Source organism: Pundamilia nyererei, unplaced genomic scaffold (genome assembly GCF_000239375.1).
Source record: "Pundamilia nyererei isolate P.nyererei 1_Seehausen unplaced genomic scaffold, PunNye1.0 scaffold00149, whole genome shotgun sequence".
NCBI classification, from domain to species: domain Eukaryota; kingdom Metazoa; phylum Chordata; class Actinopteri; order Cichliformes; family Cichlidae; genus Pundamilia; species Pundamilia nyererei.
In genome coordinates, this window is record NW_005187550.1 from 596,069 (window position 1) to 621,226 (window position 25,158).

Sequence of the window (25,158 nt, forward strand, 5' to 3'; positions counted from 1 at the left end):
ACGAGAGCAACTGGGGTCAAGCGAAGGAACGGCGTTTGTCCAGTTCTCTCCCGTGCACGAGAAACATGAAGAACTCGTGTCTTGTTTTGCTGTGTAGCAAATTGTCCTTAACGCTCCAGCGAATAGGTTCAAGCTACAAACCTATCAGGTGAGGTATTGGTTGAAGCTTTAGAGCAAATTAAAAAACAAAAAAAACCCCAAAAACAAAACAAAAAAACCCCAAAACTGTGGCAAACTTTCAACACTGCACTGCACAAAACTCAGAATGATAACACAGAGGGGATGTGGAAAACTAATGAAAGAGTTCACAAAAAATAGAAATAATATCTAAACAAAACAAAAAAAAAAAACAGGTTACTCTACCATATCTCTGTGAATTGATGGCAAAAGGGGGAGAAGGAGGAGGGCAAGACAAAACAAAGATTAAGCATTTGAAGGACCCTTGCATCTGTACAACACATTTAGCAAAGTTAACTGCAGTACAGTATTAATCCAGTAAGGCAGTTTAATAGTTAATAGCGAATCCTTTACTGCATGCATGCCTCTACAATCATTGACCTTTTACATAGCACACAGTCTAACTTTCCCAGCACATGGGAGTGGCTCTTTTAAGTAAAAACTTGAATAGGCGTGTGCGCATTCTTACCCACTGCCAACATGCCACTCTCAAGATCGCCAGACATTTCCCTGCCGATGCTCTTCTCAATATCCCTACCGCACATCTGCTGGTACTCCAGGAACACTACACACATAACCACAAATCCACAGGAAACAGGTAAACAGACTGAAAAGGACGCCAAAGATTTGCCTTTGTTTACTAATCCAGAATTTATACCTGCTCTGAGATGGGATTTGCTCCTGGCACATAAAATGGCATTGAATTTGGACTCATCTGTTCCCAGTTTGTTTTCTCCAGCAGCATACAGGGCCTGTTTAGACAAAAGCCAGGTGTGACAAACTGAATGTCCTTGCACTCAAAGAAATCAAGGATTGACCATTTTAAGACATGCAGGTGAATCACTGAACATAAGTCAACAACATGAAATCCAGAGGTTTTACCTGAGCATCTTGTTTAGCCAGCGAGATGTCGACATTTTCTCGTTCATCACGATTACCCTGCAAAACAGAGAGCAGCGCATTTCCTAGTACAAATTCGAAAGTAGTTTCTAACAAAAGCAGGTGGTGCACAAGTGTTTCACAACTATACCTGAGCGAGAGAGACCAGGAGCCTGCGGAAGTGGCCTGAGGTGTCTCCACTAATTGAATCCTCCAGTGACTTCTTGTATTCTGATATGGCAAATATGATGTTTTTTTAAACATATCAAATGTGAGAAAAATATCAAATGTGACTGAATTTCTCAGATCAATATACTACAAACAGCTATCTGGGAATATTTTGTAGCCCAGATTAGTGACAAAGGGGAAAATGGGACACAAGTAGATAAATATAAAGAGCTAAAACAGCAAACAGTGAATGATTAAGTAATTAAAATAATACCCTTATTTTATATGTTTTGATATTAGAATTGCGACAGCTTTCTTGCTATCAAATCAGAATTTATAGGCGTTATCGTGCTACCCACATCTAAATACACTAAGCTTATCCTCTATGCAATCAATCTCAGTGGTGTCATGCTGTGAGACTAAGGTTAAGAGAGCAGTGAGGAAAAGCAGCATATTAAAAAAAAAAAACAACAAAAAAAACCCCCTCAAGCATCAAACCTTGTTTGTAAATACGGTTAATCTCCTTGATTTCAGCATTGGAGCGAGAAGACAGGATCTCAATTAGACAGGCCTCATCAGTTCCAGCTCCCTATTAAGAGGACAGAATAATGATATCATGAGAACCTCTTTGTCTGGATTGCAGCAGCCTGTGTATGTCTTTTCAATGAGCATGCATTCAGACCTTCGTTATGATGCGACACACCAACATGCATTTTCTCAGTATTTACCTTTATGGAACTGTTGAGTTCAGAGGCATCAAACTCAGTGGGGGTCTTCAGCATGGCCATGACGAGCTTCCTGAAATCCCCAGACAGTTCTGAGTGCAGATCCTTAATCAGATCCTGAAAGCGGTTCAAAACCATCGTTAACTGCTCCTTGAAAATTTTGCTGCAAAACACTCCACTGTGGCCTAACAACATCAGCTTTAAGGACATTCAATCCCCTCTGAATCTGACCGGCACGATAGACTATGTGCACGTTAGCATATGCTACTTCCGGTGCGGAAACTCCTGTGGGGAGCTTTGTTTCCGGTGTCCTATTCGCGCCTTGTTTACGGTCCAAAACAAGTTAAGCAAATGAATGAATCAAGCGGCGATTTACATTTCTATAGATGTCTTGGGCATTTACCCAATATATCTGTAAATGATGTCCATCGACTTGTCGATATTTTTTTCCCCCCCGCGCCTCAGAGCAAAAGAGAAAAGGGATTCAAATTTTATATTTCTCAGTATCTGTAAACAGCGGTCCCTCGTTTATCGCGGGTGTTATGTTCTAAAAATAACCAGCGATAGGTGAAATCAAGTAGCCAATCTTATTTTTTGATGGTGCAAAACGTTTCGTCGACATACAGTACTGCACTTCAGAGTCACACTGCTAGTGATCGATGCAGCGATTCTGTACTGTACAGGAGAAACGTCACGGAGGAGATCGTCTGCAGCGATCAGGGCGCAGGACACAATGTGACGTAAAAAAAAAAAACGTGCGAACTTGCACTAAAAAAAATCTGCGAAACAGCAAGGTGAAAGATGAACCGCGTTATAGCGAGGGACCACTGTAATTTTGAAGATAACTCACAACATACCCTTCGTAAATGCTAATGTATAGAAACCGTTACCAGCAATCATTCATTTTTTGTGTGGCTTTTTTTCACGGTTTGTTAACATGCTGTGTAGGTGTGTACTGGACTAGCTGATCTCAACATAAAGGGGAAACATCTGGTTTGACTATTCTTCACCTGTAGTTTGAATGCTGAACATTTGCCTGTTTAAATCATAAGACCAGTCACTATACAGAGATGTGCTTCTGAATGTGGACGATGTGTCTTCTGCTGCAGTAATGCAGTTCTGCTTGTGTTGAGTGATGTAAACAACTGATCGATCTAAACTGTTTAAACGTCAAAATTGATCATTCGACTTTTTATGACACAACAGTGGTGAGTGTTCCCACCTTCTGCTCTTTGTAACTTAACGCGATCTTTCCGTTTTCAAGTATATCTTTGCAATAGCGACTGACTGCAAAGTAAAGCTACCGGAAATGTACAACCCCACATCCGGTCTCAAACCAGGAAGTTAGCATTTTCTCGTGCACATGGTCTATTAGCATGATTTACCTACTGCTATGTAATGAGACAAAGTCATGTTTCTATTTTGGCAAATTGTTTGTATACACAGTACTAAGAAAAAAAGAAAAAAAGAAAAAGGCATTAGTTATGAGAATCGTTACCTTGCCATAGGCGGTTTTGTAAGACCGGAGCAAAGGAACGCGCTGTTTGTTGGACCGACTCCCGAGCAACTCAATGATGGCTTGCTCATCAGTTCCTGCACAGACAAGCCAGAGATGTCAAGTCAGGCACAGATCAATGAAAAAAAAGAAAAAAAAAAATTGGCTTCTTCTCACATTTAATTCACACTATGAGTGAAATGAAAATGGCATAGAAAAGAAGAAAACTAGGGCTGTGTTGAGCTAATGACGATAAATGACTATTCACCCATTGTTTTAAAAAGGCGACCCTGCTAAACATGTGCTTATTTATCAGGCTGTGAATCAGGTAAAATATTAAATGGGATTATTCCCAGAAGAACGAACAGAACACAGTTTCCCAAATGTACAATATCCAGAGTGTCTTGCCTATTTGCCTATTTTCTGGCACAAGATAGAACAATTTACATAGTCAGACAGTATAAAGCTTTTCAAATTCTCCCCATCTAAACTGGAAAGTTTCTCTCTTCTTGCTTAAAATAGAGTTTATTCTTCCTGATCAGAGTCTATGTCCATAACACTCACCAAAGCCCTTCATGGCCTTCCTCAGGACCTCCGCATCTTTGAGAGGGTCAGCTCCAGGAAAGTCCTTGATTGTTCCCCTGAATCCTCTCTGGAACAGGTTAATTTGAACTAGGGTTATTAAGTTAGTTTTGCAACACTGCACTGTAAACACAAAGTACATTAAACACATTCAGAGAGGAATAACAAGAATACATTTAATTTTTTTTAAAACAAATAAGTTAAAAAAAACAACAACAAACAAAACTACTCTTACATTGATAGGTGGAGCTATTGGCATGGCTCCTCCTCCACCATAGGCTGGCATGGATGGATTTGCTGATGGGGCATTTGGGTACCCAGGCATAGGTGCTGGTGCTCCTCCATAACCTGGCATGGATGGATTGGGTGATGGTGCACCGGGGTATCCAGGCATTGGCTGGCCAGGCTGACCAGGGTAACCCATTGCTGGACCCTGGTTTTGTTGTGGTGGCATGGTTCCTCCTGGCTGTGGGTACAGGCCACATGACTGTTGGTTAGGGATGGGGCCACCAAACCCACCAGGTTGAGGGGCAGGTTGGTAGCCCCCAGGGACTTGGGCAAACATGGACGTGTTTGGAGGAACCCCCCCCATGGCTCCAGAGATCTGGTTGGCCTGTGATTTGGAAATATTGTCATCCCATAACATGTGCACAGATTCTTGAAGATTTTTTTAATTTTTAATACAGGTAGCTGGTCACACCTTTTTTGGTTACACTTGTTTGTCAAATTACCATGATTAAAATAAATATTTCCAAGTAAATACTCAAACTGAGTTTAATGAGGCATGAGTCTGAGACCTCTCCGTCAAATACTATTTATGCAATCTGTATTATTCCTCTGTACTGGCGAGGGGATAGCATGGGTTTTCTATTTTTTTAGTGTCCTTAGTAACAGACATCTGGACTTACTACTTTACATTTTCAATCTATGTACATACTTTAGGAAGCAGATGGCAGAGTGAGGCAAAACCTTTACTCAGAAATGTGGAAGGGCAGTTAAATTAAATACACAGTATTTGTTAGCCATGATGGACTTTGTGTGGTTTGTCTGTTAAGTCCTCCTCTGTTTTTTATTAAACTTACATTTCAGTAATCAGATGGGGTTCTGTCATCTAACCATTTTTATATACCGGTATTACACCACATCATTCAGTCATGAAATAAAACCTGAACAATTTTAACCCCTGCCGAAAAAAAAAAAATGGTCCATTTAACCACTAATAACATTTATAGCTCTGGGTCTCAGGAGGATATAAAGAAGAATCCAAAGAAAGTGTGGCCAAGCTATTAAAATGACATTGCATACATCTGACAGACCAAATAAAAAGAAAATGCATGGGGAAAGTCAAAGAGTAAAAAAAAGGGCATTGGTATGTTTAAGAACATTACACAGAAATTAAGTTTATAACTACTTTTCATGCAGGAAAAACAGGTAAGGAGAAAAAAAAAAAAAGCAATAATGCTGAGAATTTAGGGAAGCGTATTTTGAAACCATCTTACCGTAAAGTGAAAGTGCGTGATATTCCATTAATGGCGTGTAATTCTAACTTGAATATTTAAGGCAAAATCCAGTGATCATGCATTAAACAAAATTTTACAATTTTCTGGGATGTATATTTTGAGATCAAACTTACCATGCCAGGATTGTATCCAGGGTTGGATAAGCCATCAAGACCAATGGAGGGATATCCACCTGTAGGCCCTCCACCCCAGCTGCCTGCACAAGTTAACAAAGAAGAAACTATTCAGGAAATTTAAGGAACTGCACTTGCTCCTTGTTTTCATTTAAAGCTCATTTTGAGATTCTGCGGATCATTTTAAAATTTGCATGTGGGATGAATAACGCCAACAGCTGGAACGCAGAAATGCTGACCAACTACGAGTCCGTTCACATTCTTCGATTTTAGATATGACGGTACTTCTTCCATGAGTAATGTCCTTCAAGTCATGTTGTTTGTTTTTAGGTGATGTCATCTTTTATTGTCCTTAATGGTCATCACTGCTGTTAGATATACACTTTAATTTTCCTTTATCATATCATTTTCCTCTTTCTGTTGTAATGGAATTTCCGAAGCAATTTGTAAACACTGTTGTCAAAGGTTAAAGGACACATAAACAAAGTTATGAACTCCAGTCCATTAAGTATAAATTCTCATGATCCCAGTTGCCTGCAAACACCACTTAACTGAAAGTAGGCACCATTTCACATTAACCAAAACACATGTTAATAAAAAGATTAAGATCACTTTCATGTCTGTATGATAAATATGAAGCTACAGCCAGCAGCTCGTCAGATTGGCCTCAGATAAAGACTGACTATTGAGCCTGTAATAAGCAAATCTTCAAATCAGCAATTATATGAAAAGTTGTATAAATGTTACTTCTTTTCTTTCCAACTTCTTTGCATTCAGCTTAATGTTAAAATGATTGACAGGCAATCATTTTAATTTATTTAATACATCAGTAAGATATGAAAATGATATTTATCAGTTGGCCGTGTTGCTGTATGTGTCATTGTCACATACAACAACAGTTAATTTGTGTATATACGGTGCAGAGCTGTGTATCGTTGTGCAAACAGACTTGTTTTGTGTGCAGATTTCCTGAAGATAAAATTAGATCACATTCAAGGTCTGCTGGACTCTGAACAGGACCAAATGACTCATCTGCTTCAGTCATTACAGTCAGAGTTTGACAGGACATAACGATAAACACATTTAACTGATGGATTAATCCATCAATCAACAGCAGCAACCAGCGCTACATGCTAAGATTTAACAACCTTGCTGCAGAAAGTAGAATTATATACATCACAAAATCTTTACAAAGAAATGAATCTTCTCTTTACTTAAGTGTGCAAAAGTGTGCACTGACTTTAACAGTCCTGCACAGTGGCTCACCTTGAGGTGGTGCCTGTGGGTAACCTCCAGCCTGTGGTGGGTAACCTCCAGCTTGAGGTGGATATCCTCCTGCCTGTGGTGGGTAGCCTCCAGCTTGAGGAGGATAGCCACCCGGCTGTGGGGGGTAACCTCCCGCTTGGGGAGGGTAAGCACCTGGTTGTGGAGGGTAAGCCCCAGGCTGAGGTGGGTATCCTCCTGCCTGTGGGGGATATCCTCCTGCCTGAGGGGGGTATCCTCCTGCCTGAGGGGGATATCCAGGGTAGCTCATTGCTTTAAACATAAAACAGAGCAGTCAAAGGGATGCCCACCATACAACATAACCTCTTACAAATAATAAGAATCTGCAGCATCATTATCATTTTGTGCAGCTGCCTCCATTAAAAAGTACATCATCTGTTGAAAATGAAAAAGAAAAGTAAAAGATCAAACGTTTATGTGAACTGCACCTTTAAGTAATATGCAAATGATGCAATGTGCATCGCATTTCTAAACAGAGTCATTATAGTTTAGCATTTTCAAATGAGGTTTTATTATTTACTCTAACATGGAGCAGAAAATGGAAGATGAATGTTACGTTTGAGTGTTTTTGTCTTGAGTTTAATTTCGGTTAGCCCCCTGGAGCCGATTTGCTCTTTCAGTTTTGTTTTTACCGTTTTATATGTTACTGAAGTTTTTATTACTTCCGGGTTTGTTTGTTTTTTTAAATAATTATTACATAAATGGTATTTCCACAATGTAGTGGTTTACACATTTGTGTAACAAGCAAAATGTCCCCAATTAAATTCATCAACCAGTATAAAAATCTGCCAAATCAAACATGTGAAACTACCAGCTGTAGTGAAGGGACCAGCTGAAAGGATCTTCTGTTACGCAGAGGTTCTTTGTCAGAGGCAAGATTTGAATTCCTGGATATTAGTTAATTATTTAGCATTACAATAAAGCACAAGACTCTGTGAAAACAGTTGACTCACAATCATGTGCGTCTAAGTCTTAAAAAAAATAAAAAAATTTAAAAAAAGTAAAACTAAGTACATTTCCTCATTTTTTAGTTGGTTTTCCCTCAAAATCTAGTTTTCTTACCTTTAGTTGGCTTTCCTAGCAATAACTTGTGGTGTTGTTAATACCACATTTAAAAGTTTTAAAATCTGTATGCTTTATGTTTGTAATCTTTTGTTGAAATGAACTTCTGACCTGAGAACCTATAACTGTGAAAAGGTAATGACTATGTGTTGCCTTGGTTTCCTGGTTTGGAGTGTGCGGTTACACCGTTGCTGCTGCTGCATGTTAAAATCGTGTGAACTACTATTCAAGGCAAGTTCACACGTTTAAAACTAAAAAAATAAATAAATAAAAGTTTTTAAAATGTTTACAACACCTCAGTAAAGCACGTTAATTTTGCTGCTTTTCTGAATTTAACAATGATGTGCTTTAATTGGCTTCTGATCTAATATTTGCACAATGCTTGTTTGTATAGTGATACTACAGGTTTTATAGCCGATTTATATCCCTGACCCCAAACTGTCTTTCACTGTTAACCAAGCCATGCACAATTGAAGAAACTCATTTTACGTTTCTTTCTTCCCTTAATATGAATTGAACTAGTCTTTTTCTAGTCGCCATTAACTTTTGCTAATGTAGCAATGTAGAGGCCATGGTCATGGAAACCTAATGAAGGACAGACTCTTCATTCCATAGTCATGTGATCACAGATACTTTTAGCTCAGTGGTGGGATGGTAAGGAAACTTTCATTTTGGTTAGGCATAGTATGAAAAGCTTGTCCTCCAGCAGGCCCATTTATTCCGTGGTAAAACTGACTCCAGTTGACTTAACTGGAACAGTCTTCACTGCTTTTATGCACTGAGGATGAAAACAAGCTGCTACTGCATCTGAATAAGCACACAGGGCAAGAAAGATACTCAGGGAAATGCAGAGGTCAAATTAGAATATTTTATCTTAAAAACAACACAGCACACGTCATTATCTTAAACTACTGCTGATGTCCAGCTCAGAAACACTGATGCTGAGTATTAAGGTTAAGGTCTTCGTGTACAAACATGAGTAAATACTGTTTAGTTTCAAATCTGTCTTAAACACATTTAGATGTTGTTCAGGGGGAACACATCTGACTGTTTTCCCCTGCAAATTGTAAGCAGTCACATCTCCATGTATGTTCTTTTAAGGGTTTGCGGTCTTTAAAAAAAGTGACTGTTAATATTGGGAAATCGTAACATACGCAGTTTACTCGCTTTATAACTTAGGCGACTGTTGGACCGGTTAAACATCGTGACCAGTGTTATAATATGCTAAAAATCTACTATGACAGTCCTCGGAAACCAACCTTTGGCTCGCTAATTATAAAATACATACAGCCATGCTTTGGGCCTGCGTTAATAATTTTAGAGAGCTCGCAAGTTAAACTGGCTCCCAACTGTATTTACATAGAGTAGCCATATCCGTCTAATCCATTGAAGGCTCGCTCGCTTCCCGCATTAAGCTAACTAACTACAAATAAATATAACAAAATATCAAGCAACAAAAACGAAACTACGACCTGCATGTGTACTTTCTAGCTTTCCACGACTGAGCTAAAGGCAAAGGTATGTCTGTAATAACGTTGACAGAGCAGCTAGCGACTGCTTCGAGAAGACACGCAGCTCGGTAGACGTCAAAGCAGCAAAACGCCTTAAAAAACGACACCACGACCCAGCTCAGGTATAACCGTTACTAACCTATCAATCAACGCTTTAGTCTGTGTAGGAAGCTGTTTTCGCTTTTAGCACTTACTTTAGTTTTCTTGCAGTCTCTTCCTGGAAGCTTGTAGTTCTTCGACTAGCTTGGTTGTATTTAAGTGGTGTGGGTGGGACTCAGAGTTTCCATTCAAGGTTCCCACCCATCTCTCTCTCTCTAGCCGTCCTCTTTCACAACGCCTATAAACAAAAATGAATTACTCTCTGCTGGACGTATATGTGACCTATGGTGACTTAATGGAAAACATGACAGCTATTATTTCACAAAAGGTATGTTGTTTGACTGATGTGTTCCTGGAAGGTAACACCCTACTCAGGTAAGAATATCTGAGTGTATGACCGAGTTAATCCCCTTTCTTTGTACATTTATTTTTATTTTCTTGGAGCTACAAGAAAATGTAATGATTAATGTAGCTGGCAGTAATAAGTCTTAGCAATTTTTAAAAGATAAAATGAAATAAAATAAAAAAATATTAGGAAGTGAAACCATGCTGTAGGCTTGTGAACATATACAGCCAAAAAGAAAGAAAGAAAAGAAGACAGGACAACCAATTCTGTTCTAAAGTTTTACTTATCAAGATAAGATAAGATAAGATAAGATAAGATAAGATAAGATAAGATAAGATAAGATAACACATTTTATTGTCATTGCACAGTCATAGCTAGTACAATAGTACAATGAAAATGGAAACTGTCCCACCTCGACAACTAAACACAACAAAACACAACACAAATAGTAACAACACAACACAGTAACTTTAAAGTGGAGTGATAAGCGCAAAAAGGTATAAGCAAAAAAGAAAGAAAGAAAAAGGAATGACTTCATAAATAAATAAAAGAAATTAATGAATGTTTCTTGCACATCATTATTATTATTGCCCTCCAAAAAAAAGTCCAGGGAGGTAGCCAATCAGGTTAGCTGTTAGCATTGATTAGGGCTATTGCCCTATTGTAAAAGCTGTCCTTGAGTCTGTTTGTCTGTGACCTTGGCAACCCAAATCTGGGCAGGAGATTCAGGTTGCTGAGGTCACTTAAACACCCGGTGACTTGGGTATGTGAAATCCCGTAAGATGCTACGTGCTCTCGTGAGACAGCGAGTGCTGTACAGGTCCTTCAGGGAGGGAAGAGGATGTCCAATGATTTTGTTCAGGACGTAATGATGAAAAGATATTACAAGGCTCCTCCAAATGGCCATACGGGGGCCACTAAAAGTATTGGGGTGGCACACCAAATGTTTTAAGTTTTCTATTCCAGTTTTATTATGCTATTGTCAAGTATAGGCTACATGAAAAAAATGTTGCAAATTTTGTGAGATGAGATGAGCATCAACATATGACACATTTCACCATATCATTACTTATTCAAATGAACCAACTAAATACAAACTACGCCCTTACTACTTACCTGGGAATTAAGAGGGTAAATAGCAGCCATATGTTTTGATCATCAATACATTTCAGCATCTCTATGAAAGCTAAAGCTTTTTTAGCCAGTCTGGAGTTTTTAGGTATGTGTTAACTCAAAGCCAAGGCAAAAAGACATCAGCGGTGATCTCAGAGAACCTATTGTTGCTGCCCATCCATTTTGGAAGGGTTAGAATTATATCACCAAACACTATGACCTTCATTATTGTACAATTAGAAAGATTCAATACATGGGAGAATTTCATGGGACATCCCAGTAGGGTCCCAGCAGCAAGGCCATGGGGTCATAATTGGCCTGACAAAAACTCCAATCACTCCAATCCAGCTCACTGGACTGCTTTGGAAAATATTAAGGAGGGCATACATTTTGGACTTCCCACTAATAAAAGACCTCCCCATGGACATTCATACTACACTAAAGTAATAGATAAAAAGTTAAACGACAAAAAAGTTCATTTTTTCACTATTATAGAAACTTTTTGTTTCACAATAAAAAGACAAAAATGTACATTTTCTTCTAATTAACAAAACCTTTCAGTTTTATAATAACTGCAGGACAGTCTGGGTAACAAACTATCTGAACTTGTCTGTCATTTTTTACATTTATTTCTTACAATTTAAGCCCAAAGGGTCATTCTTTTTTTTTCCAGCAGCATTTCTCTGTTGTTATCTCTGAGTTCAAATGTGCAGTTGAACTTCTGTACAGTGATAGATACCCAGATAAGTTTATCTGGCCCACTTAAGATTAAAGTGGGCTGTATGTGGCCCGTAATGTAAAATAAGTTTGACATCCCCGCCTCTGCCTCAGACTCCTAAATGTTAAAGTTCATGTACAAAGTACATTTAGAAAAAGACTGAATAAATATGGCGTGTTTGAAAGGGTTGCCAGCACAAGGCCTCTTGTCTCTAAAAAGAAAACATTAGCACAGTTTAGGTTTTCAAAGTTGCATCTGAGCAAATTGAAAACACCTGGAACAATGTCGTCTGCACAAATGAGAACAAAGTGGAGATGTTTTACCACAATGTACACTGCCACATTTGGCAAAAACCAAACACAGCATATCAGCACAAACAACTTGTAGCAACTATAAGCTTGGTGGTGGAGGCACGATGTTTTGGGCTTGTTTTGCAGCCACAGGTCCTGCGCACCGTGCTGTCATTGAGTCGATCATGAGCTCCTCAAGTATTCTGGAGTCAAATGTGAGGTCATCTGTTTGGCAGCTAAGGCTTGGCTGAAACTCGGTCATGCAGCAGGACAATGACAGCAGCAAATCTACAACAGAATGGCTTAAAAAGTAAAGAATCAAAGTGCTGCAATGGCAAGGTGTTGCAAAATCTAGACCTCAACCACACTGAAATGCTGTGGCAGGAAAGCTGTGCAGAAATAAATGCTTCCAAACCCCAATAAACTCAAGCAACACAAGGAAAGAAGAGTGGGCCAAAATTCCTACACATGTGAGAGACTGATAAAATAGCACAGACAACATTTACTTCAACTCATTGCTGTTAAGGGTGGTTCAAAAGCTACTGAATCACAGATTGTGCTTAGTTTTTCGCACACTCCATGTGTGTTGTGGCTTAGTTTTAATGAAATAATGTTACAATGTAAGATCACATGTATTACTGTTCATCTGAAGTTGTATTTCACTAATTTTAGAACCTGGTTAGGTCTATTTGTTTTATTATTATGTCATATGCACCTCAGAACTGAAAGAGCTTTTCACATGACTCTACTGTAAATGTATGCACATATGGGAAATATCTGTTAATATAGTTTATATATGTGACTCATTGCAAACGTCCGTTCTCCTAAAATTCTCCTAATTTAAGTCTGCAAATTTAAAAGCACAAGATAAAATTAGGTTTTGGAAAGCAGTAGTCATACTTAAGAGCCAGAATAACCTCTCTAGGAAATGAATGCCAGTATCTTCTGGATTCGTGGATATATGCAGGGATTTTTGCCACAAGAGGGAGCCGTTTTTAAGGTTTTCTCCATACTCTGCTGCCTTGAATATGCGGGTTGGCTGGAAGCTGGGACGTGCTCGACAGAGTGTGCCCCATAGAGTCCTGATAAGCTGCACAGTTTATTGATTTCTTAACCGCTGGACTAAATGTCTAAAGTTATCCAGGTTTTTCTTTATAGCATATTAATATGTGTTTTCAGAAGGTGGCTGAATGTCATAAAGAATCAGGGAGGCCTGTTTCCACTCAAGAATAGAGAAATAGTAAACCATATATATTAGTAACTTGGTAAATAATAGAATATCTACACCGTCTTTATTACAGCAGTTACTCGGTTGACTCCTGGAACAAACGACGCGCTGATTGGCTGCTGGTCCTCGGTGACGCAGAGCCGCGTTCATTGCATATTCAAAGAGCTTCTCTCTGCCCCGCTGCAATAAAGGCAGATAGCGGACCATGGGGAGCAAGGGAAAACTTTTTATACTGACATGTTAACGCCATGACTTTTGAGTAACACCTAAGTGGGACGAGGCTCCCGGCGTGAGGAGGACAGGGCCTTTTACAGAAAGAAGAAGAAGAAAAGGGAGCACTTGCCATCAGTTTGGGGACGGGGACGGGAAAAAAGCAACATTTGAGACGAGTCCAGCAAAAAAGAAAAAAAAGAAGCGGTGGAAATCCAGTTTGGACATTTGAATGGAAAGATGAGCTTGCTGTCTGCCATAGACACGAGTGCCTCCGTGTACCAGCCGGCTCAACTTCTCAACTGGGTCTATCTCTCCTTACAAGACCCCCACCAGACCAGCGCCTTTGACGCGTTCAGACCCGAACCCAACTCTTCCCACCCGGATCTCAGTTTCAGCAAGACTCCCGCAGCGGCGGATTTGAGCTCTTCCCTGAACTCCAACTATCTCAACAACTTCTTCCAGCTGCAGCGAAATGAGGTGAACTGACGGCATGCTACGTACAAATCCGGGATATCTGAGGTTGTGAGACTGTGGCTGATTTTAGGGAGAGTTGGACGGTGTTAGTGTTGTTTGTCTGAGCAGCAAATGTTTTAGCATGCAGGTTGCAACATAGGCTATTCTGGTATAACCGCCATGATATTTTTAATATGGACAAAAACCTAAAATAGTCCGATGAAATAAACATTTTTGGTGGGGCTACTTTGAATGTAGCTCTATTGCTATGTGCAGATCTAAGTGTTTTACATAATATAAAACGATTGTGTAGGCTTCTGTGTATATGATTGCAATACTAGAAGAGAAAAAATACACCAGTAATACTCAGTAAATATGTCACTAACCCACTCATGGATTAAATACTTATGTTAAAATTAAAATTAATGTACAATCTTTCAAGATCTAAATATCACACAGCTCATTTCCCTCCCCCAGATGACATGATTACACATGAAGAGGTCTGCTTTCAGCATATTTATAAGTTATGGCTCAAAGTTAATGTGGTGAGGAAAAATATGTTTTAATCAGAGAGGCAGGAGATGGAAATAGATCCCCCCCCCCACCCTCTGCACGCCTCTGTCTGGAGAGAGCAGGCCACTGCAGCCCCTTGCTGAGGTCTGCTGTCTCTGACTCCTTCAAATAGACCAGGTTGTGCAAACAAAATCAGTCCTTGTTTACATATTCTCTATTTTTGTGCCTCCAAGTAATTTTAGGGAACCAACATGCTGATAATGTGTGCAGGGTGCAAATCTGATACCCTATAGTGCACTCTGTGCAAAAGTGACCCCTCCATCTCTCCCGCATACAGAAAATGATCACACAGCGTGGGCAGAAAGACAGTGTTATAATAAATAAAAATACACAGTGAGCAGCGTTGATTGCACTGCAGCCCAGTTTCTTAGATCTCTGTTCAAGTGACGCTATGTGTTGGAAACTTTAGTAGTGGATGGATGGTGTAGTCACCATCTAGAGCCAGTGTTCATTATAATGGTGGCAACCGCAGGGGGCTTTTGAAGTCACTTAACACGTAAAGTCATCTGAAAATGGGGCGTTCGCTTTATACATTACACGCAGTTGTGTAATGCCATAAGAGTATAAAGTGTTTCAAAGTGAGGGAACACACATAGAGTCTGGAAACGGTTTAAGGGGTGGAGGGAGGGGGAGATTTTGCAACTTTCTATACCGGCTAAGCCAAGCAAAACAAACCACTGCAGAGATTTGATGATGAGATGACTAATGCGAAGTGTGGTTGTTTTCACGGTGAAGGATCACACAACAGCCTGCTTGGAGTGAAATTGCGATATAGATTAATGAAGTCGCTGTCGACAGGGCACAAGTCGAGCACGCTTATCGCAGATTCGTCTGCTGACAGCTTTGCTCAAAAGCCTCCTTCACAACCCAGTTGCAGGCAGAAAAGCCCCCCTAACATATTTTTACTGTTAATTTAGAAACTATCTGGATTACTCTACCTCTTATCAGTGCACCTTTAAAGTTCCCAGGTGGCACCACAAGCCTGGCCTAAAAACAGCAGTGTTTTATTGACCTCCTGCTGTGTGACACCTCATCACCGGACCTGTGAAAACACTCACAGATGTGCTACACTTGTTCTGCCTGTCTTGGGCACACCGTGGCTGGTCATCCCCTCATCTATTGCCACACGGCACAAAACACACAACCTACCAAGGACTAGTCACTCAGTCACACACGCAAAAATAAACAAACCGTCTCACCCCACCATTAGCAGATGTGTGTGAAATCCGTTTCCTTTGGGCTGACAGTAGGTGGTTTGAAGCCAAACTGAAGAAATGCTCCGAATGTAAACAGAGCAAAGTTTCCTGTTTTTTATTTGTTAAAAATGATTTCGCAAGCTGCAGTAAAACTTAAATGTGTACATTTCCATTTGGAGGAGGGATGCAGTAGTACACAGAGCTGGAACACATGCACCAGATGGGAAACTGAGAAACTACAGAGCTGTAGTGCTTGATTTACAGCAACGACAAGTAATAAATGAACACGGCTCTTAAAGCTGGAGCTGGTTAGCAAGACAATCTTACAGTCTCCAGATAGAGATTTGGCTTTCAGCCCTGGTTAGGTTGCCAAGTGTAAGGTTTCTGTGCCGTGCAACATTTAAAATCAACAGTAACATCATTTCCCAGACACAAGCCTGTGTCCTAAAATGATGCATACCCTTCGGTTATATTAAAGAGTTTATCAGTGGATTTCCACATGCCTACGAACTCTTTGACATCTTTTCTTTTTCTCAAGAGCGGTCACTCGGATATTAAATGTCAGGCCAGATAATTAGTTAGGCTTCTCCTAGGTTAATTACCTGGCTGTATGAATATTTGCTAAAATCAGATTAATGTCACCCAGGGGTCAAATCACGTCTGTCTCTTCTGGACTGCGTTTGAAAAGAGGAAGACATGAACGAATAGGGAAATAAGGAAAGGCAGGGAGTGCTTTCCCTGCTATTAATATTCAGAGAGCATCTTCTGCGAATTCAGTTGGCCTGGTGGCACGCAACAGTGCATCCTGTGTCTCCGAGCAGACTACAGACTCGGACGGCGGATAGTTTACCACCAGCAGTGCATGGCGTTAATGCTGATGTTCCGCTGGGTGGCCGGGGGAACATGCTTCCCATCTTGTTTACAATGAGTCATACTTTGTCCTGTGTTTCTCTGAGGACATGCGCAGTACTTTTCCAGTTCATGAGCACAGCTGGGCCTCGTGCCAGATGTTCCGAATTTAATGAGCGAAATTATCTTGGAGTTCTTTTTCCGTTTTTTTTGTTTAGTTTTTCTTTACTTTTTGTACAACAGTAAACAGGACAGAGAGCACATTTAGGAACCTGGCGCGTAATCTAAGCACTTCACGAGAAGCAGAGTTTCATGTTAACAACAGGCTGTATCTGGTGTTATTTTTCAGGCCTTAAACAACAACGTGTATAAGAACGTGTCTCCCTATGGCTCCCTGAACAATATTGTGGACGGACTCAACTCCCTGACGGACCATTTCTCAGACCTTTCCCTCTCTTCTGAAACAAGAAAACCGAACAAAAGACCCCCACCCAACTACTTGTGCCACCTGTGCTTCAACAAGGGCCACTATATCAAAGACTGCCCTCAGGTGAGACTGTTAACACACACGTATGACATAATCTAGTCATCAGGTGACACAGATGGCTTATAATCACTGTTAAATCTTTCAGTGTGTCTCATTTGCTTAATCTTGACATTAGACTTCTTCAATGACTTTTTATTTGGTTCATACAAACCAATAATGACACTAAAATCTAAGCTTGCTGCAGTCAGTCACTCTCTCCCTCACTCTTTTTCTTTCTTCCTCTCTTTTTGGATCTGGTCTGACCTACTTGTTAAACAGACTGGCCTCTGTCTTCTGTAGTCATGTGTGTGTGTATGTGTGTGTTTGTCTTGACTGGCAAAACACTGCACAACAAAAAGACTACACGTTATAAGCACATGTTATGTCACGGCCATATTTTTAAACTCCCAAGTCAAAGGTGAAGGGTTTGAATCAGATCATCATGTTGACTGTGTATAAGTAAGTAGTGTAAGTGCCATTTTCTGACATGTAGCCACAGTTTTTATATCCACAGTTGAACATCCACTTAAACTGTCGCTATTACAGCCACAGTTTAAGTGGGAAATTTCAGTGGGAGCTTTCCTGTCTCTGTTTCCCACTGAATCAGCCTGTTATGATGCAGCTTTTTATCCTTTTTTTTTTTTGGCGAGGCACCATGACAAATCCACCTTGAGGTCTAGTATCGAGGTTACTGGGTACCACCAGTGTGTGACAAATGGGGCTCCAGCTGTTGTCAACACCCCTAAACCGTAGCTTGATTTGGAAAAGAAAAGTATTTATATATTTATCCTGCCTATCTGTCTCTCTGTGAACTATAGCGGAACATAATGTGTGAAAGGAAAAGCTTCGTTTGTAGCTGCTGTAGAAAAATTAAAGTGTATTTTCTAGGACTAGACTGTGAAACTGCTACGGTCCGATCTGTCATTATGTTGTTGTGTAGCAGCTTGTAAAGGCAAAGTCATGGAGTGCCAAGTGAGCTAATTTCATAGGGAGAACACAAAAGCACCTTCCCTTGGAACTGTGGAGTTTCTGAGTTTTTAGTTGGACCTTACACTCCCTCGTCTTTCAGTTGCCTCCCCCGTTTGTCTCCTCTCCCTTTCCCTGGGTGAGGTGCAACAGCCGAACCCCAGCCCTAAGTTTCTTTTGCATGAAAGTGTAATGAGGAGCAGATGTGAGATTAAAATGCTTTGACTCGCTTTATGACATATGATGACTGGTCTCACGAGGTCTGTATAAGACCACTGTAGTGAGGAAATATCTCCTGGGCAGCCCCAAACTGCAGTGTGTGGGAATTAGATCATCCGCTCACAACTCTTCCTGGAATTTGGTTTTGTACTATATCATGCAACATGTAACGTTTTACCTTCCATCTTCCTTCAACTAATACTGTACATGTGGATGTGAGCAATGATGAAGTGATACTCGGCGCTGGCACAGGTGCACATTAAACGACTCACAATTTAGTGTCTTTAGTACTAAAACCATATCTGCTGTATATTAAGTTTCACTTTACCGTTTCAAGATGAAAAAAGGCTAAACTGTTCCTTTATTAAATAAAACCCCTTTGACAGCAGGGAGCAGTGAAATGAATCTTTCCATTGTGCATGTCAGAAACACCCTCACCCTACTTCTGGTTTGTATTTCAGCTGTTCGTTAAACTGCCAGCAGTAACTCAGAAAGCAGCAAAGTCTCCAAACAGCCTCAACACCTACCATCTCAGTTATTTAGGTCTCTCCTGGGCTTCTCCTCCATAAGCTTACCTTCCATTTGTGCTGCATCATTTACACTATTGCCCTCTCACCTGTCACTGCATGCCTAAGCCAAGGATAGTTCTTCCTTATTTAACCAGCTGAAGATCCGAATAATATATGTGACGCACAAGCGAGAAGAGCTCTTCCTAAGAGTGCTTGCTCGCCAAGTCTGGTGTCATTCTCTAAACAAGAACTCCTCATTCTAAATGATCAGTACTCTGTTTTACATTGTGCAGTCGTGTGTTCGTACTAAGAAAGAGTTTGTCCTGTTCAGAGAGGCTTTGCCAATGAAAACAGAAGCTCTTGCTTCACCGGGTCCTGCAAAGTTTGTCATCCTAGTCCAGCACAGAGTATGTAAAAGCTTCCTCGTCTACTTCCCCTCACCGCCTTTTATTGAGGTGCTTTGAGCAAAGACTGTCAAAGGGTCAAGTAAGTTTCTCCTTTATTTATGATGCTTTCTCTAGCTTTTCTTTATTGTTTTGCTTTTTGAGTATATAGAGGTAGGCCAAAGTTCTAATACATTAATTGAAATTGAAGACCCCCCCCCCCCTTTTTTAAAAAAAAAGTTTTTACATGTTAATATTGGAAACACAGGCAAGGTTTGTGGTTGTGCTGAGAGATTTATTTTTCAGGAAACTTGTAGCTGAGTGAAAGCCACAGGTCTGGCAGCAGCTGCCCAGTGCTGCCTGTCATGGGGACAGAGGTGTTATGTAAACTGGCTTTTATTCGGGAAAATGACGTCGCTCCCCTAGTTATGAGCAGAATGCCTCTCGCTGCCACGCTCTGGCCCCGCTCCAAGATGTCTTCCACTTGCACTCATGATTTGGTTTTGTTTAGAGGACTAATCCTCTCAACAGCTGGCCCCACCTCTGATTTGAGTGATCAGAGTGATGCAGTGACTGACAGGTTTGCCAGAGGTAGAAAGATGAACTCATGGAAAGTTTCTTTGCTGTAATGCAGGTTTATGGGTGGGCGGGGGTGGATCTTGCTGTTGTATGTTTTATGCGTGTCTTTGAGCTACGCTGGACTCTCGACTTACAATCCCTCATTCCTGAACATTATGCAACCCCCTTGTCCAGGATCTTCAGTTAGCACTGCACGCTCTTATGCTTCTGAGAAATGCCAGATTGTTGTTGTTGTTGTTGTCTTTTACTGGGAGAATGCCACAAAAATGTGGTTTCTCATCTCTCATATGAGGTTAACCAAAACTGCTGAACTTTTTGGAGGCATTGTTTGACAGCTTAAAAAAACCCACAATCAGCTGATTGAGAACATTTGGTCTTTTTAAGCAACATTCATTATTTTTCAGGAAAGATGCTTTTTATTTATTTTTTTCTTTTTATGAGTTAAATGCAAAGAGGCAGCTGTGGGTCAAGTGGTAAACTTGGTTGTCTACTGACTGCATGGCTGGTGGTTTCTGGCTCCTCTATCTGTCTCAACACTCAGAACCTAAAGCTTTTCCTGCTCCTATGGTAGCTTCTTCTTCAGTGGTGTCCACTCTCAAAATATGCATTCTGATACATATATTTATATATGCATTAAATATGCATTAACACGTTAATTAGTCAGCTTTTGTGGAGTAAAACAGGCTAGCGGTTTGCTCTTGTTTTCACACTTTGTGCTCAGCAGATGTTGCTTTATATCTAACAAACAGATGTGAGCGGTATAGTCTTTTGTTTTAAACGAGAGCTTTTATGCAGCTGTAGCATCAAACCAACTTACATAAGCCTTTGAATTTTCCTTGCTTAAATTGCTGATGATGATATAGCCAAAGATGTTGTACAGGTTTGTCTGCAAGAGCACAGTGATCCCTATACAGATCCCTCTTTATCAAGCTTTTTTGTTCCCATTTGGACTGTGTTAGTGCGATATCTATGTATTTTAAATATTTCCAGCAGAGTATGACAGAAGATAGAATCAAGCCATTTAATTTACCAAAGGCTTTTGCAGAGGATGCTTCACTCTAAAAGCACAGGCACTAACTTTCCCTCTCACGTCTATGGCTGCCAGTCAGTCGGCAGGCATCTCCACTTGCGTATATCTAATGCAAATCACTGCGATGGCATTTACGCCTCACGTGGCGTGAGTTTCAGCAGGAGTTTGTACTTTGTAACAAATGGTCTCCACGATCTCCCATAAAAGTGGAGACGAGAGTTGACCTTTGAACTAAGGGCGTCCTCGGAGGAGAGGCAAAAGAGCAACGTGTGACTTTCCAGAGTGTGTGCTTTCCCGTCAGCCGTGGTAGTAAACATAATGACTTGTCATTACTGCAGCCTGCTTTGTCTACCATAACAAACATCAGTGGTTTTGACAAAACATATTTGCTTTTAAATTTTCCGGCGCTTGCCTCTGACAGAGCGGCGATCCTTTTCGGATTTGGTTGGCAGTCACGCTGAGAGAATTGTGCAATGTTTTTAATGTTTCAGTTTGTTGTTGTATGTGTGTGTCTGTGATTTGTCAAAAACACACTGCAAATTTGTAATTTACCAGCGTTACATCACTGCACAGAGTGTTGCTTGTGTGTTTGCTTCACTTTAGGAAAAACAAGTATTTTAGCTCAGCGTGGGAACACCCAATTTCCTGCAGAGTGTAACTCCTATTAAAGCCTTAATCGAATCTGATTCAGGTCTTTAGCCGAGTTTCACCTTTCCAGCATGTGTTATCTCTTCCAGGTAATCTGAGCACGAGGATCTAACGTCTGATCTTTTTGGGGGCAATATTTATTTATCCGAGACTTCAAAAAGACGATATTCAGTGCTTTTAGCACTTTTAGCCAAAATTAATTTAACCATTTAACAAGGATGCTAGTTTTTTGGGGGGGGGTTACGAGAGGCGGGGCTTTCACGTTTCATTGGTGGTGTTATTGGTGTGTCAGTTCTAACAGTTAATTTAGAAACTGCTTAGCCTTGTTTGTGCAACTCTGCAGTGCTAAAACAAGAGACTTCATTACATTCTGCTGGTTATGATAGTTTAATCAACACTTCTGCCTTGCAATCCCAAAAATCTGATCATCCCTAAGACTCTCTCAGACATATTATAGCCACTATAATTAGCCCATTTACCCTTTCTGTTTCCCTTATAGATTTTATGAGCTGATATCATTTAATTTTGTAAGAGATTTTAATGTAATTTAAATTCCAAGTGCATCAAAACTACACAGATGAATAATTTTGGGTCTGTGTCACCAGAAACAACAATAGATGGAGTGAATGGGGCTGTTGCTCGCTCCTGTTTATTTTATTCCTCTATGTGGCAAATTTTACAAGGGTTGAATAGAAAGCAGTCCTCTGATCACAGTCACAACTTCATTTGGTCTTTCAAAGATTCACTTTTAACCAGTTAGCATTTTTTCAGGGGACAGTCCCCTGGATACATCCTGAAAGACGTATTGCAGCGGGAGTTCCTGTGGTTGGAACAAGCACAAAGGTGTGGGCTGCCTTAAATAAGATCCAGAAAAAAACAGCTGCTAGTGTAAAACAGCCCAATGGTGGCGAGACCTAAAAGGCTCAAAAGTGTGGCTGCACTTCGCTAGAAATAATACTGCCAAAACTGCAACAAGTCCTTTGCATGTTTGGCAAATCTTGTGCACATAGTGTGGCTTTTTCTGTCAGAGCTGTGGGTATGAATATTAACATAAAAGTGTCAGAATAATAGGATGCTGTCACTTCAACAGACTGTTGAAGCCACCAATATAAAGTGTCCCACATATTTAAAGGGCTCTGCACTCCAGCTTCCTATTAAAATTCAACTTTTTCAGTCAGCAGTAAGAAATTCAAGCACAGTCTAAATTCTGGTGTCATGTGCGACTTGTATCTCATATTAACAGTGCCGTCTTAAACCTTTGGCAAAACATTTTGCAACTCTTGTGTTGGAAACATGCTGCGAAATTGTCTAAACTAGCTTTCTATCCTTCTTTGCTATTCAGCCCAGTGCTGATTATTCACTAGTCCAGCAGATTATGTGAGCTTAATGTAGCTGGAGACGTTTGCAGTCTCCCTGGAGGCTAATGTTCCTGGGAGGAGAAAGAACCTACATCTGTCTTTTTGCTTTTCTAATCTATGTTTAACCCACTCTTTCCTGAGTTGAAATATATATATATTTTTAATGAAATACTAGTTTATTGATTTATTCAACATTTGTCATGAGAAAGAGTTTCACATTTTACCCCCACGATGCCCCAGGGGCAGGTTCTGACACGGCTGCACTTATTTTGCCGGGGCAGGGAGGCAGTTTGGATGTGTCACTGTCATGCCATTCAGCACTATTGTGTTTGTCTGGCACAGAGAGGGCATAGTCTGAAAGCTTGAGAAGGGCATAAGAGCCGAGAGACAGCGGACCAGTGAAAGGGGAGCGAGGGCACTTCCTCTAAACGGAAATCAAAGTTAAAAGAATGATAAAAGTGTGGTTTCCTGCCAGCTGGTTTGCGTTCTGTCCAGAAATCCCATTGTTCCTCTCAGTTTTTGCTGAGTCAACAATCACACCACTTCCTGTTTTGGTAACTGTGACACTTAAAACCCGATCTCTGGGACTCCAGCATGCTGTTACATTTGCCGCAGATAGATAAACTCACAGCTGTTTGCAGATTAAATGCTGAAATATGGACGAAGACACGGTGCACCATCTGCTCGCTTTTAGGTGAAGCTAAGCTGCCGTAAAGTCCCTCAGCTTTCTCGCTGGGAAGAGATTATGCCCGTTGTGTCATTTGATTAGTCCTCCTTTTCATGCTCAGATGAAGGCTACACAGTCTAAGTGATGTTAGAGGGCTCCATTAGCTTATTTTTGGATAGTTTCTTATGTAACACTTTTTCCATCACGTTGCTGAGCCAGCACTGTAAAATGGAAGCTTCAGATAATAAAAGCAAATAAACAATAATGTGTTCGGAGCTCTTGCTCATCACACTGCTTTATGTAATTGTGTTTTTGCAGCATGAGGGAAACCAGGTCAGCACTCATTTTGGAACCAAGTTTCAGTATCTGTTATTATGTTATTGTACTAGAGTGAAAAATCCTTTGTAAAATGTGCAGTTTTACCTCTCTACTGTTTAACAGATGGTACTGAATATATTGCAAAATACATACATGGTGGCTATGACAGTAGTCAAGACAGTGTTACGGTTTTTCAGCCCCATAATGAGGCCTCGGGAACTCGGGAACAGGATGGTTCACTTTTCACTCAGAGAGAAAGGAGGAATCAGAGGGTCAAAGGTCACATTTTCACTACAGCATGATGTCCTGTTAGCAGACAAGGGCCAAAAGCTCTGTTAGCTCATACTACTCATATTCTTAGGAGTTGTAGTAACACAGATTTATCCAACATCAGTTTATACTCAATAATCCATAACAACATAAAAAAGTCGATTTTGTTCTTCTGTGCTTGAAAATGCTAGTTTTGCTATTTTTTTAAATTTCCTGTTTTTTACAGTATTGGTAATATACTTTGTTTATCTTTGGGGTTTGACTTGTTGGTTAAACAAAGGAAAGCATTTCAAGATGCAGCCTTGTGCTCTTCCCTGTAGAAATTGTCATAGACTCTTCTCATTGGTTAATACACCATGTAGTGAGTGCGAGTCACTTACAGTGATGCTTAATAGCTATTTTGATGTTAAAATTGTGTGATTAGGTTCATTTGGATTAATTTACAGGCTCAAAGACAGATGTGAAACCCACTTTGTACAGGTAATTTAAATGATGCACCAACAAGCTATTTAACCGTGGTCTTATCTCTCTCTGCTTTATCTCGTTAGTGAGCTGAGAAAGCCATTAAAACCTACCTGAATAAAATATCCACGTCATACTGACTTTGGCATTTGTTTTAACTAATTGCTCCTAATTGAGACGATTCATATGGGGAAAAAAAGAAACAACAATTTTTTTTTTTTTTATAAGACTAGGCTGAAGGAGGGGACGGACAAGCAGATGGACGGACAGAGACGCTGTGAGGCTGCAAGTGCTGGCACACTGGACTGAGTTTGGTGTCAAGAGATCAGGGACTGACACTGCTAGCTTTGTATCACACTTGAATGGGCACCTTAGGGAGAGACCGTGGTTCTGAATGGGAGCTATTGGGGAAAACCCTAGCGGTGGGAATGGAGGCTGGTAATTAAGGCAGTCATTGTGTGTCTGTAGGATATGCTAGACGGAGAGGTCAGGAAGGCAGGCCTGTATTGTTCGCCCAGCAGGGCCCTCACTTCATCAGAGTAGTGCGTCAGACTCAAGTATGTTTGGAGAGAGCCTTGAATCTTACAGAGAAGAAAAAAGGAGTACAACAACAAACCACACACAGCGAG

The 25,158-nt window shown here is 40.4% G+C and overlaps 2 protein-coding genes across 3 annotated transcripts in view; one reads left to right on the plus strand and one right to left on the minus strand.

The window, feature by feature from the left end:
• anxa11a (annexin A11a) overlaps positions 1–9,821 on the minus strand; it is an 11,737-nt gene extending 1,916 nt beyond the window's left edge. Inside the window, exons 1-12 of one of the 2 annotated variants that reach the window (XM_005744758.2) lie at positions 9,711–9,821; positions 6,926–7,195; positions 5,660–5,742; positions 4,262–4,639; positions 4,009–4,096; positions 3,448–3,542; positions 1,953–2,066; positions 1,723–1,813; positions 1,208–1,287; positions 1,060–1,116; positions 836–929; positions 647–742 (exon numbers count right to left, since the gene is read on the minus strand). In XM_005744758.2, the coding sequence (XP_005744815.1) occupies positions 647–742; positions 836–929; positions 1,060–1,116; positions 1,208–1,287; positions 1,723–1,813; positions 1,953–2,066; positions 3,448–3,542; positions 4,009–4,096; positions 4,262–4,639; positions 5,660–5,742; positions 6,926–7,193 (1,444 nt within the window). In that variant the 5' untranslated portion in view covers positions 7,194–7,195; positions 9,711–9,821. The remainder of the gene's footprint in view (positions 1–646; positions 743–835; positions 930–1,059; positions 1,117–1,207; positions 1,288–1,722; positions 1,814–1,952; positions 2,067–3,447; positions 3,543–4,008; positions 4,097–4,261; positions 4,640–5,659; positions 5,743–6,925; positions 7,196–9,710) is intronic. The other variant, XM_005744759.2, reaches the window with a different exon arrangement.
• A 3,673-nt stretch (positions 9,822–13,494) lies between these two features.
• zcchc24 (zinc finger, CCHC domain containing 24) overlaps positions 13,495–25,158 on the plus strand; it is a 39,548-nt gene continuing 27,884 nt past the window's right edge. Inside the window, exons 1-2 of the mRNA XM_005744761.1 lie at positions 13,495–14,000; positions 16,944–17,144. Coding sequence (XP_005744818.1) covers positions 13,761–14,000; positions 16,944–17,144 — 441 coding nt within the window. The 5' untranslated portion in view covers positions 13,495–13,760. The remainder of the gene's footprint in view (positions 14,001–16,943; positions 17,145–25,158) is intronic.